The 16,698-nt window shown below is 41.1% G+C and overlaps 1 protein-coding gene across 1 annotated transcript in view; it reads left to right on the forward strand.

Annotated features, from left to right (window-relative positions):
- Nucleotides 1–1,090: 1,090 nt before the first annotated feature.
- Nucleotides 1,091–16,698, forward strand: part of lrp2a (low density lipoprotein receptor-related protein 2a) — a 246,552-nt gene continuing 230,944 nt past the window's right edge. The window contains exons 1-4 of the mRNA XM_069936227.1: nt 1,091–1,175; nt 11,526–11,633; nt 12,895–13,014; nt 15,619–15,735. Coding sequence (XP_069792328.1) covers nt 1,091–1,175; nt 11,526–11,633; nt 12,895–13,014; nt 15,619–15,735 — 430 coding nt within the window. The remainder of the gene's footprint in view (nt 1,176–11,525; nt 11,634–12,894; nt 13,015–15,618; nt 15,736–16,698) is intronic.

Here is a 16,698-nt window from a genome sequence, read left to right on the forward strand (position 1 = left end):
ACAATCCCAATTTGCGCAATCTTCCCTCATAAGTCATTCCTGCCATTCCAGGTATCAGCCTGGTGAATCGCCTCTGCACTCCCTCCATTGCAAGAACATCCTTCCTTAGATAAGGTGACCAAAACTGCACACAATATTCCAGGTGTGGTCTTACCAAGGCCCTGTACAGCTGCAGTAAGGTATCCTTGTTCCTATACTCAAACCCTCTTGATATACCATTTGCCTTTTTAACCGCCTACTGTACCTGCATGCTCGCCTTCAGAGACTGGTGTACAAGTACCCCTAGGTCTCTCTGCACTTCCCCATCTCTTAATCTATTGCCATTCAAATAGTAATCTGCCCTCCGGTTTGTATTATCAAAGTGGATAACCTCACATTTATCCACATTGTAGTACATTTGCCATGTATCTGCCCAGTCCCTCAATTTATCCAAATCACACTGGAGCTTCCTGACCCCCTCTTCCATGCACAGAACCCCTCCTAGCTTAGTGTCATCTGCAAATTTGGAGATATTACATCCAATCCCCTCATCCATATCATTAATGTAAATTGTGAACAGCTGGGGTCCCAGTACAGATCACATATTCAACAACATTGTTGTACATATGTTGTTTGAAGGGGGGGGAATTTTGTAAAATATGCCTGTGTGTACTTGATGAATTGTGTGCTCCGGTGCTGTTGGGTCTGAACTTCCTGTGTCACCTTAAAAGCGTGACCTTGGAGTATTCTGGTCCCCTCCCTCCTTTAACTGTTCGGAGCGGAGGGCCTCTAAAATCAGAACCCACATGCAGCCTCTGCACACTGAATATTGCCCCCCCCCCCACCTCTCTTCCTGAATCTGTCCCTAGACTTGAAACCTGTTGCTACAAAGAGCAGGAGGTACAGCATTGCAGACCGAGATTTCATAGAGTCTGAGGTACGGCATCTGCTTGATTATGGTATCATCGAACCTAGCACCATCCCATGGAAAGCGGAAGTGGTAGTAGTAAAAGGGGAAAACAAGTCCAGGCTAGTAATTGACTATAGTCAAACCATTAATTGGTACACACTCCTGGAACCATAACCACCCCCCACTCCCAGAATTTCGGACATGGTGAATGATATTGCGCAGTATCGGGTCTATTCGACCATTGACCTGAAAGCTGCCCATCAGTTCCGAGGACTGCCCATACACAGTATTTGAGGCTAGTGGTCATCTCTATTAATTCCGGAGGGTCTCGTTCTGTATTACTAATGAGGTTTCTATCTTCCAGAGGCAGATGGACAGAATGGTGGATGAGTATAGGTTGAAGGTTATCTTCCCCTACCTTGATAATGTCACTATCTGTGGCCACACCTTGGAAGACCATGAAACCAACCTCTACAGTTTTCTTCACGCGGCAAAAGCCTTAAACCTCACTTGTAACTCTAGCAAGTGCATGTTCAGAACTAAATGTCTGGCTATCCTGGGCTATGTGGTGGAGAATGGCATAATTAACCTAGATCCAGAAAGGATATGCCTCCTGTTAGAGCTCCCCGTCCCCAGGACCACAAAAGCTTTCAGGAGATTCCTGGGGTTTGTCTCATATTATCCCCAGTGGATCCCTCAATACGCTAGTAAGGTTCACCCTCTCTTAAAAGCCACTTATTTTCCTCTCTTGGCTGAAGCCCAAAAAAACTTTTAAATACCTTCGAAATCACATTGCGAAAGCAGCCATGCACACAGTGGACAAGAATGTAGCTTTCCACAATGCTTCGGACATAGCCCTGGCTGCTACCCTTAACCAGGCAGGCAGGCCGGTTGCATTTTTTTCTCAGATGTTACAAGGCCACAAGCGCCGGAAGCCATCTGTGGAAAAGTAGACTCAAGCCATTGTAGTAGCCGTGAGACACTGCCTGGCTGGTAGGAAATTTACGCTCCTCACTGACCAGCCCTCTGTCACATTCATGTTTAATAATGTCAAGGGGCAAAATCGAAAATGACAAAATTGCTAGGTGGAGGATCAAGCCTTCCACCTAAAATTATGACATTGCCTATCGGCCAGGAGCCCTTAATGACCCTCCAGATGCCTTATCCAGAGGAAGCTGTGTATCTGCACACACCGACCAACTGTGGTCTCTGCATAATGAGCACTCCCATCCAGGGGTTACTCGCATGGCTCATTTTGTCAAGGTGCACAATCTTCCCTACCCCATAGAAGGCATCAGGGAAATGACCAGGTCTTGCCAGGTCTGTGCAGGGTGCAAGCCACACTTTTACTGCTCCACGGAGGCGCATCTAATCAAGTAATTCAGGCCCTTCGAACAGCCATGTGCTGATTTTAAGGGACGGGAAAACTTTCTTCCTCTCTGTCATCGATGAGTACTCCCACTTCCCGTTCACCATTCCACGTCCAGACACGCCCACTTTGTCAGTCATAAAGGCCCTAGATTCCATTTTCACCCTGTTCAGGTGTTCCAGCTATATTCATAGCGACCGGGGATCATCCTTTATGAGTGATGAGCCTCGTCAGTACCTGCTGGCAAGGGGTAATCGCATCCAGCAGGAATACTAAGTACAACCTCTAGAGGAATGGACAGATTGAAAAGGAGAACGCCACAGTCTGGAAAGCTATAAAACTGGCCCTGAAGTCAAGAGGCCTTCCAGACTTGCGCTGGCAGGAAGTCCTTCCTATGGTGCTCCATTCCATCAGGTTGCTACTATTTACCGTGACCAATGCTACACTTCACGATCTCCTATTCAATTTCAAAAGAAGGTCGGCATCGGAACTACACTTCTAACCTGGCTCACCACTCCTGGTCCAGTCCTTCTCTGGAAGCACGTGAGGAGAAGCAAGACCAACCCCCTGGTGGAAAGGGTGAAACTGCTCCACGCCAATCCTACATACACCTACCTATGTGGAGTACTCGGATGGCAGGGAGGACACCATCTCCATCGGGGACCTGGTAACCACCAGAATAGTGGGTTCGTTGCCTCAAGTGCCCTTCGAACCACAGAGTTCATTCTCGCCAGCCCCCAGTCAGGGCCTCAGGGAATCCAGTTCTGGAGGAAAATGCATCCCCCTCCGTCATTGAGCCGAAGACCCCAGCCGTCACTCGTCCCCCACAAGGGGACCAGGAGACTCAAAGGGCCCAAGGCCCTCCCATGCTTAGGAGCTTCACCAGGATCTCCATACCTCAAGACCACTTAAATTTGTAAATAATTGTATATTTTTTCAATTTTTTTTTCTGAATCCATGTTCTCGGTCTTCATCCACTGACCCTAAATTCTGCAGGAAGGTGTGAATGCATTGAACTGAGATTCACTGGTTGTGTGTTATACTGATGGCTGGCTCCACCCCCATCTACCCTGGTTTCCTGCCTAAACCCCTCTGAAGACCACTGCAAGACCCTACCCTCAGTTATAAGCTGATAAAAACATTTGTTCTCCCTCCAGTCGTGAGAGCTTTTATTCACGCGGCACTGCTCTACTGCTGACAAGTTGGCTGGAAGTAGTTGGCTGTCTGGAAAAGGAAAAGCAAAAGAATAGGGTTAAAATGAAGGGTAGTGATGGTGGCAATTATTGTAAGCTTACACTACCTGCAGCGTACTCAAATAGGTGTGGAATGAGAAAGAAAATGAATATGAGAAAGATTAAGTCTGAGGATACAATCATCTTTGATTTGTGGCCTTGGATTACACAAAAGTTCATGATTGTGGGCAAGCATTTTCACCTCCATAGGGGTAAGATACTGCAATCTGACTGATTTCCATCCAGTTTATTGCTAATCGTTATTCAAATAAATGTTGCATGGCTTTGATGGGTAGATGGATGTGTTTTAATGTTGTGGAGGTGTACAGAGTAGATATCCCCAAATTCTAGGGGACAGGTGACCCTGAAGAAAGGAAGTGGCAGCTGTAGAAGTGAGTGAAGGGACTCGAGCTTCAAGGAACCTGAAAGTTTTTAAAAGCATGGTTAAGATCAGTGCATGGTTCATCTGATACCATATATTGGTCGTCCTTCAGTTCGAAGAAGACACGTTCATCTGTGGACATGAAGATGACGTAGTCCCAGTTTGGAAGCAAAGTCTAGCACAATGGGGGCACTGGAAGTCCATTTTCTTTGATTTATGTTCCTTGTATGCAAACCACTAAAGGGATGATCTGCCAGCTGTGGTAAGCTAGCCAGATGCTGATTTGGTGAGTGGGGTGTTTGGGGTACCTTTTCTAACCCAATCCCTCATGTGAGGGTGGGCAGTGCTGTCCCAAAAAAGACTGCACCATTCTCCTGAATGCTGCCAGGCATCTCTGCTGCCCTGGGTACAGAGCTGAATGACCACTTGTCCAAAGGTCGCCTTTGTGCAGGTTTGTGGGTACAACCGCCAGTGGTCATCTCTACCTGTTGCTTCGCCACTGTCCCATCGCCGCAGGACTTGATGAGTTGGGTTAACTGAGACAAATCGCTCAACAGAAACCTGTGCGTGATGTGTTGGACCATTAATTGGTCTCTTCCGCTCAATCCTCCAGGGCCAAACTTCACATGCTGGGATAGACGGATCCCCCCAACCTCACCTGGTTTAGCCCTTCTGCCGAGGCGGTTTACTGGGGTGTAGCTGCTGCGCATGCTACAGCTGCTTGGAGCTTTAGGTGAGAGCTGAGCGTCAGGTGGGGACCAAAAGATGGATGAGCTGCCCGGAAAGGGCATGGCAGTCCCCGTACTGCACCACTAGCTTGCACAATACTTAAAATGCTGAAGCCTCTTAACTTTCCACACCTTTGTATATAATCAATGGTCTTACTCCTACAATTCACTGTTTGTACTGTTCACAGCCATTCAGTCATGGCAGGCACATCACATCCACAAATGATAGAGCCTGCTGTTCCTATGCCATGGCATTTCACCTTTAAAATGACTCAGCAGCTGCTGCAGCCAGAATGTGCCTCCCTTTTCAAAAGCAGCAAGCTGTGTTTTAGCAGAGCAAGGCCAGCCAGTTACTTCAAACGTACTGTTGCCAATTACAGTACTTTCAAATTAGCCAATATAGTTAGCGTGGCTGGATGTTGAAAGCACAGGATAGTGCCTCTACTGTATCAAATAAGTGTACATTATTTCTGTGTCTGCTTTCCAATGTTATCCACTTTTACCCGGCAGTTAATGTGCAAACAATGGTGAAAGTCTTTACGCAATCCCAGAGTGATATGATTGGAGAAGCACAAAAACTGCAGATGCTGGAATTTTGAGTAAAGTAATTGCTGGAGGATCTTGGCAGGTCAAGCAGCATCCAGGGGTAGTAATGGTCCGTCACTGTTTTGACCGAATGGAGGACTGTTGGGAATTCATAAGGCAAACTTGTTTTCCTGTTGGTCAGTGAATATGTATCGGTGTCCTTTGCGTTTAGAAAGTTTGTTTAAAATATTGGTGTCTCACAGGATAGTCATATCTGAAAGCCCTATATAATAATAAATATGGTATAACCAGCAATAGGTCCACCTCAACCTGCCACTCATTCTTGCTTCTGACATCAGCCAAATCAAAAGTAGCAAGTGATGTTCTTCTCCTCTGGACAACTGCCCAGTACAACTATACTCCCAAGTAATCACCACTAACCAAATGACCTAATATTTACTCCTTGATGTTGTATAAAGAGCAAGAAATTCAATTATGCCATCCACAGAATTATATTTTTGGGTATCCCTGATTAACTCTTTTGTTAATAGCAATATTTTCAATTTTAGCATGATGTTCTATGTTGATGTATTTTTCACAGTTGTCAGAATATAATACATAACCCATCAGATATGTTCTAAGCTATCAGATCTTGAAGGGACAAAACACAATGCAAGCAGTACACTTCAAATGACAGGGAAGCATTGTTACTGAATGAATGGATGTTGCAATGATGGAAAAAAAATTCCTCTGGGCTATAGCCAGGTATTCCATCAGAAGTTTGGAAGCAAGATATTTGAAGGGACCTGAATTCTGTCCTTGTAAACTTGCACTTTGTGATAGTCTATCATGCAGCCATAAACATATGCATGGCTAGTCTGCCACAATTTGTTTACCAAAGGAAAAGTAGGGAAGACTCCTTTTTAAGAAATTTAGGTAACCTTGCGGACACGGTGGAGAACGTCAAACTGAGTTCTGTCAGAGATCAACAACAGCAGTCCAGAATAATAGAGATTAAGCAAAGCTCCATGACCCTGATCTTCATGAACACAGTGGACAAAGTGTACCTGTGAAGTCATGCTTGAGGTTGTGGATCTCAGCGAGGACAGAAAATGCAGTTTAAACGTTGTCCCTTCAAAAAGCACAATTTTGGTTGAAACAGAGTCAGTAAAACCTGGTAAATAAGAACTATCAATCTAGAAATTCATCTGTATAATATCAAAGCAATGGTTTTTCCAAAATTTGCACATACTATGAAGCAATTTAGTATTCCCAACTAGATTTTTTGGACCAATCAGAACCATCCTATTTTTTATTTGTAGTTGAGATTTCCATGTGTAATGGTGTTTTTCCATGTCATATTCAGCAAATAAAGTTACCACTGAAGTTACCATAAGACTTAGGAGCAGAATTAGGTCATGAGGCTCATTGAGTCTTCTCCTCTGTTTGAATCATGGCTGATTTTTTTTTTTTAATCAACCCTATTCGTTTGTCTTTTCCCCTTGTTCTTTGACACCCGCTTTGTAGGCTATTACAGCCTACAAAGTGAGGGTGAACGTAAAGATGGCTGTGATGCTTCATTACCCGATGAGCTAAACACCTTCTATGCCCACTTTGAGAAGGAGAACCACACAGTCCCTATGAGAATCCCTGTGACATCCATCTCTGAGGGCGACATCAGAACCAAGAGGGTAAACCCTCGCAAGGCAAGGTACTGAAAATCTGTATCAACCAACTAGCCAGAATGTTCGTGGACATTTTCAACCTTTCAGTGTTGCAGTCAGAGGTTCCCACCTGCGTCAATAGGGCATCAATCATCCCAGTGAAGAGCAGTGGGGAGCTGTCTTAACGACTGTCGCCAAATAGCACTAACTTCGACTTTGATGAAATGCTTTGAGAGGCTGGTATGGCCAGAATTAACTTGTACCTAAACAAAGATCTAGACCCATTGCAATTCAAGTATCTTCATAATCACTCCAAAGCAGCAGGCTTAATATCACTGGCTCGCCACTCAGCTCCAGATCTCCTCGAAAAGAGCAACTCATACACTGGCTGCTTTTAATCGACTAAAGCTCAGCTTTCAACACCATTATTCCCTGAGTGCTTTGTGCCTCTGTAACTCCCTCTGCAACTGGATCCTTGACTTTCTCACTGGAAGACCACAGTTAGTATGAATTAGAAACAACGTCTCCTCCTCACTGATTATCAGCACAGGCGCACCTCAGCAATGTGTGGTTAGCCCACTGCTCTACTCATCATACACCCATGACTGTGTGGCCAGACGCAATTCCAATGCCATCTACAAATGTGCCGATGACACCACAGTTGTTGGCAGAATCACAAACGGCAATGAGAAAGTGTACATGAGGGAGATAGACGAGCATTTTGAATGGTGTAATGACAACAACCTTGCGCTCAATGCTAGCAAAACCAAGAAGATGATTGTGGACTTCAGGAGGAAGTCAGGAAAACATGACCCAGTCCTCATTGAGGGCTCAGTAGTGGAGAGGGTCAAGAACTTCAAACTCCTGTATGTCATCATCTCTGAGAATCTTTCCTGGAACTTCCATGTTGATTCGATCATGAAGAAGGCTCGCCTGTGGCTATACTTTGTGAGGTGTCTTAGAAGATTTGGTTTGTCACTGAAGACTCTCGTAAACTTTTACAAATGTACCATGGAGAGCATTTTGGCTCGTTGCATTACTGTCTGGTATGGAGATGGCAACTCTCTGGACAAGAAAACTCTCCAGAGTGTTATTAACTCAGCCTGCAACATCACAGGCACCAGACTTCACTCTATCAAAGACATCTATATGAGGCGGTGTCTTTTTAAAAAAAAAAACCCAGCCTCTATCTGCAAGGACCCCCACCACCCAGGCCATGCCCTCTTCACTTTTCTACCCTCAGGAAAAAGATAAGGGCTGAGCAGCACAAGGACACCGTCAGATTCTTAAATAATCAATGAACCAAAGACATTGCCTTACTTTTCATGCATTATTTTTTAAATTTATTGTTGTAAGGTGTTGTATATGTATGTTTAAACTATGATGCTGCAACAAAACACTGAATTTCCTGACAATAAATTCTAATTCTGACACGGACTAATCAAGAACCTATCAATCTTCACTTTAAATGTACACAATGGGGGCCTCCATAGCCCCCTGTGGCAATAAATTCCACAGATTCACTGACTTCTGGTTTTCCTCACCTTTGTTCTAAAGGGATGTCTTTTTACTCTGAGCCGCGCCTTCTGGTTCTCGACTCTATCATTGGTGGAAAAATTGTATCCACATCTACTCGATCCAGCCCTTTCAATGTCCAATAGGTTTCAATGATGTCCCCCTGCCCCTCCCCCCCACCCCATCATCCTTCTAAACGACAGCAAGAACATGCTCAGAGCCATCAAACACTCCTCATGCATTAATTTTCTCATCCACAGGTTTATTCCTATAAACCTCCTAAGGATGCTCTCTGACACCAGCACATCCTCCCCTTAAATAAAGGGCACAAAACTGCTCACAGTCCTCCAAATGTGGTTTGATCGATAAAGCCTCAGCATTAGATCCTTGGTTTTATATTTTAGTCCTCTTGAAATGAATGCTAACACTGCATTTGCCTTCCTTACTACTGTCTGCAAGTCAGGGAATCGTATATTAGGTCTCCCAAGTCCCTTGCCACTGTGCGTGTTCTCAAATACTCTGCAAACAACTTGAACTGAAGTTCAACCTCTTGCATTCTCAAGAGCTTTGCTGCAAACAAAACTGATTTAGGTATAACATTCTTCTTTGTAGATTGCATGGATATATAAATGACACCTCCCAGGCACCACTGGGAGGAAGCATTTAAGAGTTCAATATCTTATCCACTAGATTATGTAGTGAGCTATGGCTTTGTGTACATTACTTCAAGGAGAATTACTACATTTTCCACAAAGTAAGGCTTATTCACATCCATGACCTCTGTCTTAGACTTCAAATTAAAGCTTACATCTTTGGTAGCCAGATTCACCCCACTCTCAATCTCCTTGTCTCAATGTTCATTCCAGCTAGCATTTGCTGATTTATATTAGAACTCATGTTTGCTGCTCACTGCTTAGGGAACTCATTGTTGCTTTTCTCTCTTGAAAAAATAAATTTCATTATAAGTCAACTTGAGTTTTGGTTTATTTTATCATCTGACTGTACATGCACTACTAGACAATAGCATTTTTTTTCTGTACCACAGTGTACACACCTCCACACATAATACAGTTCTCATAATCACATGTATGCATAGAAATAAAATAAATATGCATAAATATTTTAGATGAATTCACTACATTTTATTAATAAGAAATCCAAGATTACATATTACAGGAGCAATGTTCTAGCCTCCTGCAATAAGCTATTTCCCAGACTGGAGGTCTAAATTTAAATTTAGACATGCATTGAATTTAGACATACAGTACGGTAACAAGCCATTTCGGCCCATGAGTCAGTGCCGCCCAAATTACACCCAATTAACCTATACACCCGTTAGTTTTCAAAACCGGAGCCCCTGGGGGAAAACCCATGCAGAGCGTACAAACTCCTTAAAGACAGCGTAGGATTTGAATCCCAGTCCCACTTGTTGGCACTGTAAAACCTTTGCACTAATTGCTGCACCATCTGTGCTGCCCACCTTCTGTATTTCCTACCTGATCATCACTTGGTGACTACCATAGGAGAGTGAGGCGAACCTCCCAGTGACCTCTAAACCACTTGCCACAGCAACCTCTTGGCACCTGGCGGAGGTGTGACACGGTCTTGTGTGTATTACAGATGCAATTCACTTAAAAAAAAACTTTTCAATCTCCCAGGCAAGGTCTAAAAATTCCTTAAGGAGATGTGCAAGAGGAAAAATAGATCTGGATTAATCAGGACAAAAGTTATGTAGTTGGTTGGGCTCCGAGATACTGCAGACGAAAACTTCATGGGACCTGAAAGGCACCTTCTTCCCACAGAAGGTGCGGATATACAGAATGAACTATCAGAGAAAATGTTAGAAGTGGAGACATGTATTATGTTCAAAAGATATTTACAGGGACCTGAATAGGAAAGGTTTTGAGGGAGATGGACTGAATGCAGACAAGTGAGAGTAGCCAGGATGGCATGGACAAGATGTGCTGAATGACCTGTTTCTGTGCAGTGGAACAAACACCCTTCAATAGTAAAAGGGAAAACTATGCAATTTATGTATTTTTTAAAAACCATGCAAAATTTTAATTCCTATTTTATCTGGTGGTTTTGTTCTTATTCTGTGTTTGCATTTCATTATCTTGTAATGTTCTAACACACTCTCATGGATTTTGAAACCATTAGAAATTGAAACAAAATTAAGTGTAATGTAGTTTTGTTATAATGATCTAGTTGATCTCCTGGTATGAACATTGTTAAGTTAACCAAGCAATGTATGAAATCTAAATGCCCATTTCTGTTTGCACTAATGAGGTAAAACAAACCATTCTCAATTAACCTGCTTTTCAATCTGACAGCACATGCCTGTGAATACTGAATACAGTGTGGTAAACCTTAAGATTAAGGTTGAAGAGGTGAGGAACTTTGAAATGCAGAGGCACCAAGGAGACCTTTGCAAAAACAGGTCAAAAAAACAGCCGAACAATTACTTTAGGCCATTTCTGGTGCACTCAGAAGCTGATTTAGTGTAATTTGACTAACTTATCTGTTCATTCATTTGGAAAGGGAAAGCTGTATATGTGGGGGGAGCTTTGTAAATAATTTACACCGTAACAAAACTGTGGCTATGTTGAAATAGTTTAGAACTGTATGAATACAACTGGGAAGTCTCAGCCAACAAATAAAGAATAGAGGATAAAATATTTTCAGCCAGTACTTATTGCTCAGAATAGGAGCTGATGGTTTAATCAACATATACTTGGCAACTAATGTTTTCTACTTCAGTTTTTCAAAGGCGGGCGAGGAAAAAGCCTGTGATGTATGCGTTTATGTCAAATAATTTTAAATACAGACTTGGCATTTATAGTGAAATTTCATGTTGCTTTAGTTTGTTTACAATATTTAGTTATATTCATGAATATTTAACCTTGTGATTTTACATTTTTCAGACAAAAATCTTGACCTTGAATTGGATATTTCCATGAAAGCATTATTAAAAAAAATAACACAAAAAAGTTAACATTTGCAGAATTTATTAATGGTTTACATTGGCTAATAAAAATGAGTGGGCCATTTTGTTTTAGTATACCTACATGCTGTAAACATGAATTTATAAGAAATGAAATTTATACTAATCCTTGCAGTATATAGTTTTCCTATTACCTATGGTGCAGAATCTACTATGCCAATCCCAGTCAGTTATAAAGAAGTAACAGGTCTAATTACTTTCTCATGTGTTATTACAGATTGCAGCACAAACCAATTTTCCTGTCAAAATGGTCAATGCATTCCTGCCAACTGGATCTGTGATGGTGTTGATGACTGTAGTGATGCATCTGATGAAGCTGCCTGCTGTAAGTAAAGTGGGACTTGATACAACTGAAAATTACTCTGCAAAACTGCTCTGTAGACAGGGAGTAAGGCTAGACTATTGAGCACTGGATATGGGGTGAGGAGTGGTGTGAAATGTCTTCACTTAGATGTTAGCAAAGTGCTTGGAATTTTCTACTCCAAAGAACTGGAGATACTCAGGCATTGTGATCTTTCCAATGAGAGATCATTTCTGGATTCTAAGGGACTCGAGGGATATAATGATAACATGTTTATTGTCGTATACATTATGCAATGCATATATGCACTGAAATTCTTACTAGAGCTGAACAGTTTCTTTGCTTAAATAAAACTATAGTAAAGTCCCCATTATCTGGCACCTATAAAACTCTTGGATGTTGAATGTGCAAATTTTCTGGTTGACTGAGTCTCACTCTTCTAATGCCTGACACCTGCATTAAGCTTACACTGTTTAAAAGACACAAGACAGTGCAAAATGTAAAGTCATTAGAAACAAAAAAATCAGTATTGTAGTCATTAATGATGTAAAGTTCACTTTAATCAGATAATCCCCGTAACTTACAAAATTTAAATTCGAACCACAATTGCCAGTGCTGTAACAGTGTTGTGCTATTCACGACACCAACCATGCACCCATCATAATTGATCCCCCTTTTTGATCTGCTTTCAAGTGCGCTGTAACAGTGTTGCACTAGCCACTATTTAATGTGTACTCTTGAGGTTTTTTCATGAAGTACATGTTCGGCCACAGCAGGTTAATGTTTTGGTGCCTTTGAACATTGTATATGACAAGAATCTCATTCTCATTATAATTGATGAAGCAGCTCTATATAGTTGGGTGAAACCTGAGGTACTCCTTCAGTGATGTCTTGTGGATGAACTGATTGATCGCCAAACACCCAAACCACCTTTCTTTGTGCGAGTTCTATCTTTAATCATCGGTGTATATTTTTTCATCATGTCCTTTGTTTCAATTTTTTACCAGGGTTCTTTATGGTTCACGCTCAGACAAATTTTGCCTTGATAACAAGGCAGACAGTGTATTCTCACTTCACCATCATTTGCTTTCTCCATTACACTTTGAGAGAATTGTTCACATCTGTGTCTCACAATTTTCATCACACTGGGTTTTATCATGGCCAATTCATAACTTCTACCTAGAAAATCTAGGTCAGCACAATAACTGTTTTTAAAGATGATATCCTTGCATTGATATTGTCCCTTCATTTTTACTTCATCATCAAGGCATTTATTTGATTTCAGCTCGACCTACATGTGCTGCAGATGAGTTTCAATGTGAAAATGGTGAATGTATTCCTCCAAGTTGGATTTGTGATGAAGAAGAAGATTGTGATGATGGATCCGATGAGCGACAGCATTGTCGTAAGTCCAGTATTTTATTTAAATACGTCTTAGGTGGAGCAGATCAGGGTAAAAATTGTAATTCATTTACATCTTTGAGTTAATTTACAAGAAATTGCTTTGAATCACTCATCTGAGTGGTTTGTATAAAATTCAGAATGAAAGATCAAGATGATACAGTTGCTACCATTGGAGAACCTATTCCAAAGCACAGACCTGTCGATAGAGCAAGAAACTCAGTGCTGTCAATGTGGAGTTTGCACATTCTCCCTGTGACTGCTTGGATTTCCTCTGGGTGTTTTGTTTTCCTCGAACATGCCAAATATTTGCAGGTTGATGGGTCAATTAAGACATTGACAAATTCTCCCTAATGTAGGGAGGTAGTATGACTGATGGCAATGTGGAGGGAATAGGTAACAAAAAATATTGGCTGTGGATTAAGATTCTTCTGTGGGTTGGTTGGCTTCCCATTATCATGAAGAAAATAGGGGAATATAGTTTTTTTTTCTTTTTAAAATTTTTTTTTATTTTTTAATTCCCCCCCCCCCACGGGAATGTAATGTTAACAAAAACGGCAGTAGGTCTAAGGACTGGGAGCATTTTAGAATGTAGAGAATTACTAAAAGATTGATAAAAGGCAAGACAAAATGTGAGTATAGACCAGTGAAAAAATGAAGCTAGATTGCAAGAGTTCTTCTGAGTATGTACAAGTTTAAAGAGAGCAAATGTGGCCCCTTACAGAAGAATCAGGAGAATTTATAATGACCGGATGTTCTTTATTCCAGAGTTTTGAAAGGGGGGTTGTGGTTTGCGGGGGAGGCGGGGGGAATGGTGGTCCTTTAGGGATAGTGGATGCCTTAGCTATTTTCTTCCAAGGTTCTGGCATTGGATTGGAGGGCAGCAAATGTTACCTCACTATTCAAGACGGGAAGGAGAGTGAAAACCGGGAACTATCAACTTGTTGGCCAAGGAAATTCTGGAATAACAGAACATCTTATAAATAAAAAGTATTGAACAGAATCAATGAGAACTTTAAAGGGAAATTTATGTAAAGTTCTTTGATGCTGTGATTAGTAGGATAGATCATGGAAAAATCAGTGGGTATGATATATTTATAAATTTAGAAGGTGTTTAAGTTCCACATAAAAGGTTAACACATAATATAAAAATGTTGGGATTGGCAATACTAGACTGGCAAGTATTGAAAATTGTTTTGACGGAAGAAAACACTTTTTTGTTGAGATTATAGATAGAGGGATACTGCTGGGTTTGGCACTTGGCCCCAGGCATGATCTATGTCAGCAGTGCGGCTAAGGAGGCAAATACCATCTTTCCATATTGGCTGATGATAGCAAACTGGGGGTTGAAAAAAGGATCACCAGAGTTTTCAAAGGGAAATAGATGAGAAAAAGTGGATGGAATATAATGTTCAAAAAAGTGAGATCATCCAACTTGGTACATGCGCCAGAAAAGCACATTAATTGTTCAAATGTGAGAGATTGGGCATTATTGATGTTCAAAGGGATTTAGGCATCCTTGCATACAAAACACTGAAGACTAACTTGTAGGAAGAGCACAGGAATGGATGGTAATTGGTATCTTGGCAAACATCAATAGAATTTGATTACTAGGTTAAGGAAGTCTTATTGTGGCTTCGTAGGACTTTTATGAGATTGTACCTAATAAGTACAGTTTTAGTCCACATTGTTAAACAAGGAATATAAACAAATATTTACTAAAATAGTTTGCATATTGAGCAGAGTTGGGCTATATTTCATAACATTTAGAAAGAAGAGAGGAGATTTTACAAAATTCTGAAAGGATATCGGTCTTGATGATGTAGGGAAGGATCAATCACTAACAGAGGAATCTAGGACCAAGGGTCACTATTTTAGGATATTTAGGTCTCAGATGAAGATACATTTCTTCACAATGGCTAGTGAGTTTTGGGAAATTTTATCTCGGCCATTTGTGAAAACTCAGTGGTTATGTTCAATCAAAACAAATAGATTTCTCTTTCTTAGGGGAATTGAGGGATATGGGAAATATGGTGATGAGTTTGAAGATCAGTCATGCGATAGAAAATTAGTGATGAGGTGGAAGATCTTGATGAATGATGGAGGAGGTTTAAAAGGCCTCATGACCTACTCCTGTCCCTCATTCTTGTGTGCTAATACATTCGATTCTCATATCACAATTGTAATCATTAGTTAATTCTCAACAATTGAACATATTAGATAGAAAACTTTAGACCAATCAACAATAAATGTCAGTGAGTTTTGATTGCATGTGGCTTATTTGGCTGTAAAATTACCACATTGATGTTCACTGCCAGTTACAGGGTTGTTTGAATCTGTTGTCACTTCAGGAAAGAAACAAATTATTCATGTTCCTTCTTGAACCTACATGTACTCGCACCAATGGCCTTCCTTGGAAACACTCTGCTCTGTTGCATTAGTTTGAAAAATTGCATTGAATTTCTTTTGCATTTTCCACTGAGGCTTTTAGTATTTAACAAACGCGCTGGGCATTTGAAATCTTTACCATATTCAACAAATTATTGAATCACTTGCATGACTTGTACAAGATCAATTCTTGTTGACATTTTCTTTGCTTTCTATATAGCTGTAAAGACATGTTCAAGTCACCAGTTGACCTGCAGCAGTGGAGAATGTATCCCAAAAGAATACAGATGTGACCATATTGATGACTGCAGTGACAGAAATGATGAAATAGGGTGTGGTAAGTTCTTGAACTCTATTAATGTAATTCCTTTAGCTTTTGTCTGACATTTTTGGGCCTGTTCTAAGTTGTTCACATTAAGTATCTTGACCTCTGAAATTTATATTGAATTCTTCAACAGATTGAGGTAGATATTGAAATATAGTGATTGAGTAAGTTGTTGCTGCTTTTAGGACTACTGATTGCAGTTATTGAACAATTGATTGAGTCTGCTGACAGAAAGAAAGATAATAAGATAGAGGATCAGAAGTAGGCTAGTCGACCCGTTATGTCTGCTCCGCCATTCCATCAGGAGCTGATCCATTCTCCCACTCAGCCCCTCTCCCCTGCCTTCTCTCCTTGACCTTTGATAATCTTTCTATTCAGACATCTATCAACATCTGAGCCTCCAGAGCCACCTGTGGAAGCAAATTTCTTTTGGCTAAAGAAATTCCTCTGCATCTCTTTATAAATGGGTGCCCTTCAATCCTGAAGTTGTGCCCTCTTGTTCTAGACTCCTACTATGGAAACCAACTTTTCCACATCTACCCCATTCAGGCCTTTCAACATTTGAAATACTTCTATGAGGTTCCCCCTTATTTTTCTGAACTTCAAGGAGTACAGCCCAAGTGCCATCAAATTTTCCTCATATGCTAATCCCTTCATTCCAGGAATCATTCTTGTGAATCTTCTCTGAACCCTCCATATATAATTTGATGCACATGATTGCTGAGACCATCATTTAACCATAATTTAACCAGGTAAATATTCAACACTATGACATGCATAGTTACATCTATTAACTCTATTAGAAGGATCATGATAACCTTTGTCATAGAGCTTTAGATTAGATGTTATGCTTTGCTGAATTTGAAAGTATCCAAAGCCAAAATAACAGATGCGATCATGTATAACCAACAATAAAAGTCTGAGATGGGAACAAGTACCTTTTATGTAATTATTCACATTAAGCCTCATTGTACA

This window comes from Narcine bancroftii, chromosome 4, assembly GCF_036971445.1.
Source record: "Narcine bancroftii isolate sNarBan1 chromosome 4, sNarBan1.hap1, whole genome shotgun sequence".
In the NCBI taxonomy this organism is placed as follows: domain Eukaryota; kingdom Metazoa; phylum Chordata; class Chondrichthyes; order Torpediniformes; family Narcinidae; genus Narcine; species Narcine bancroftii.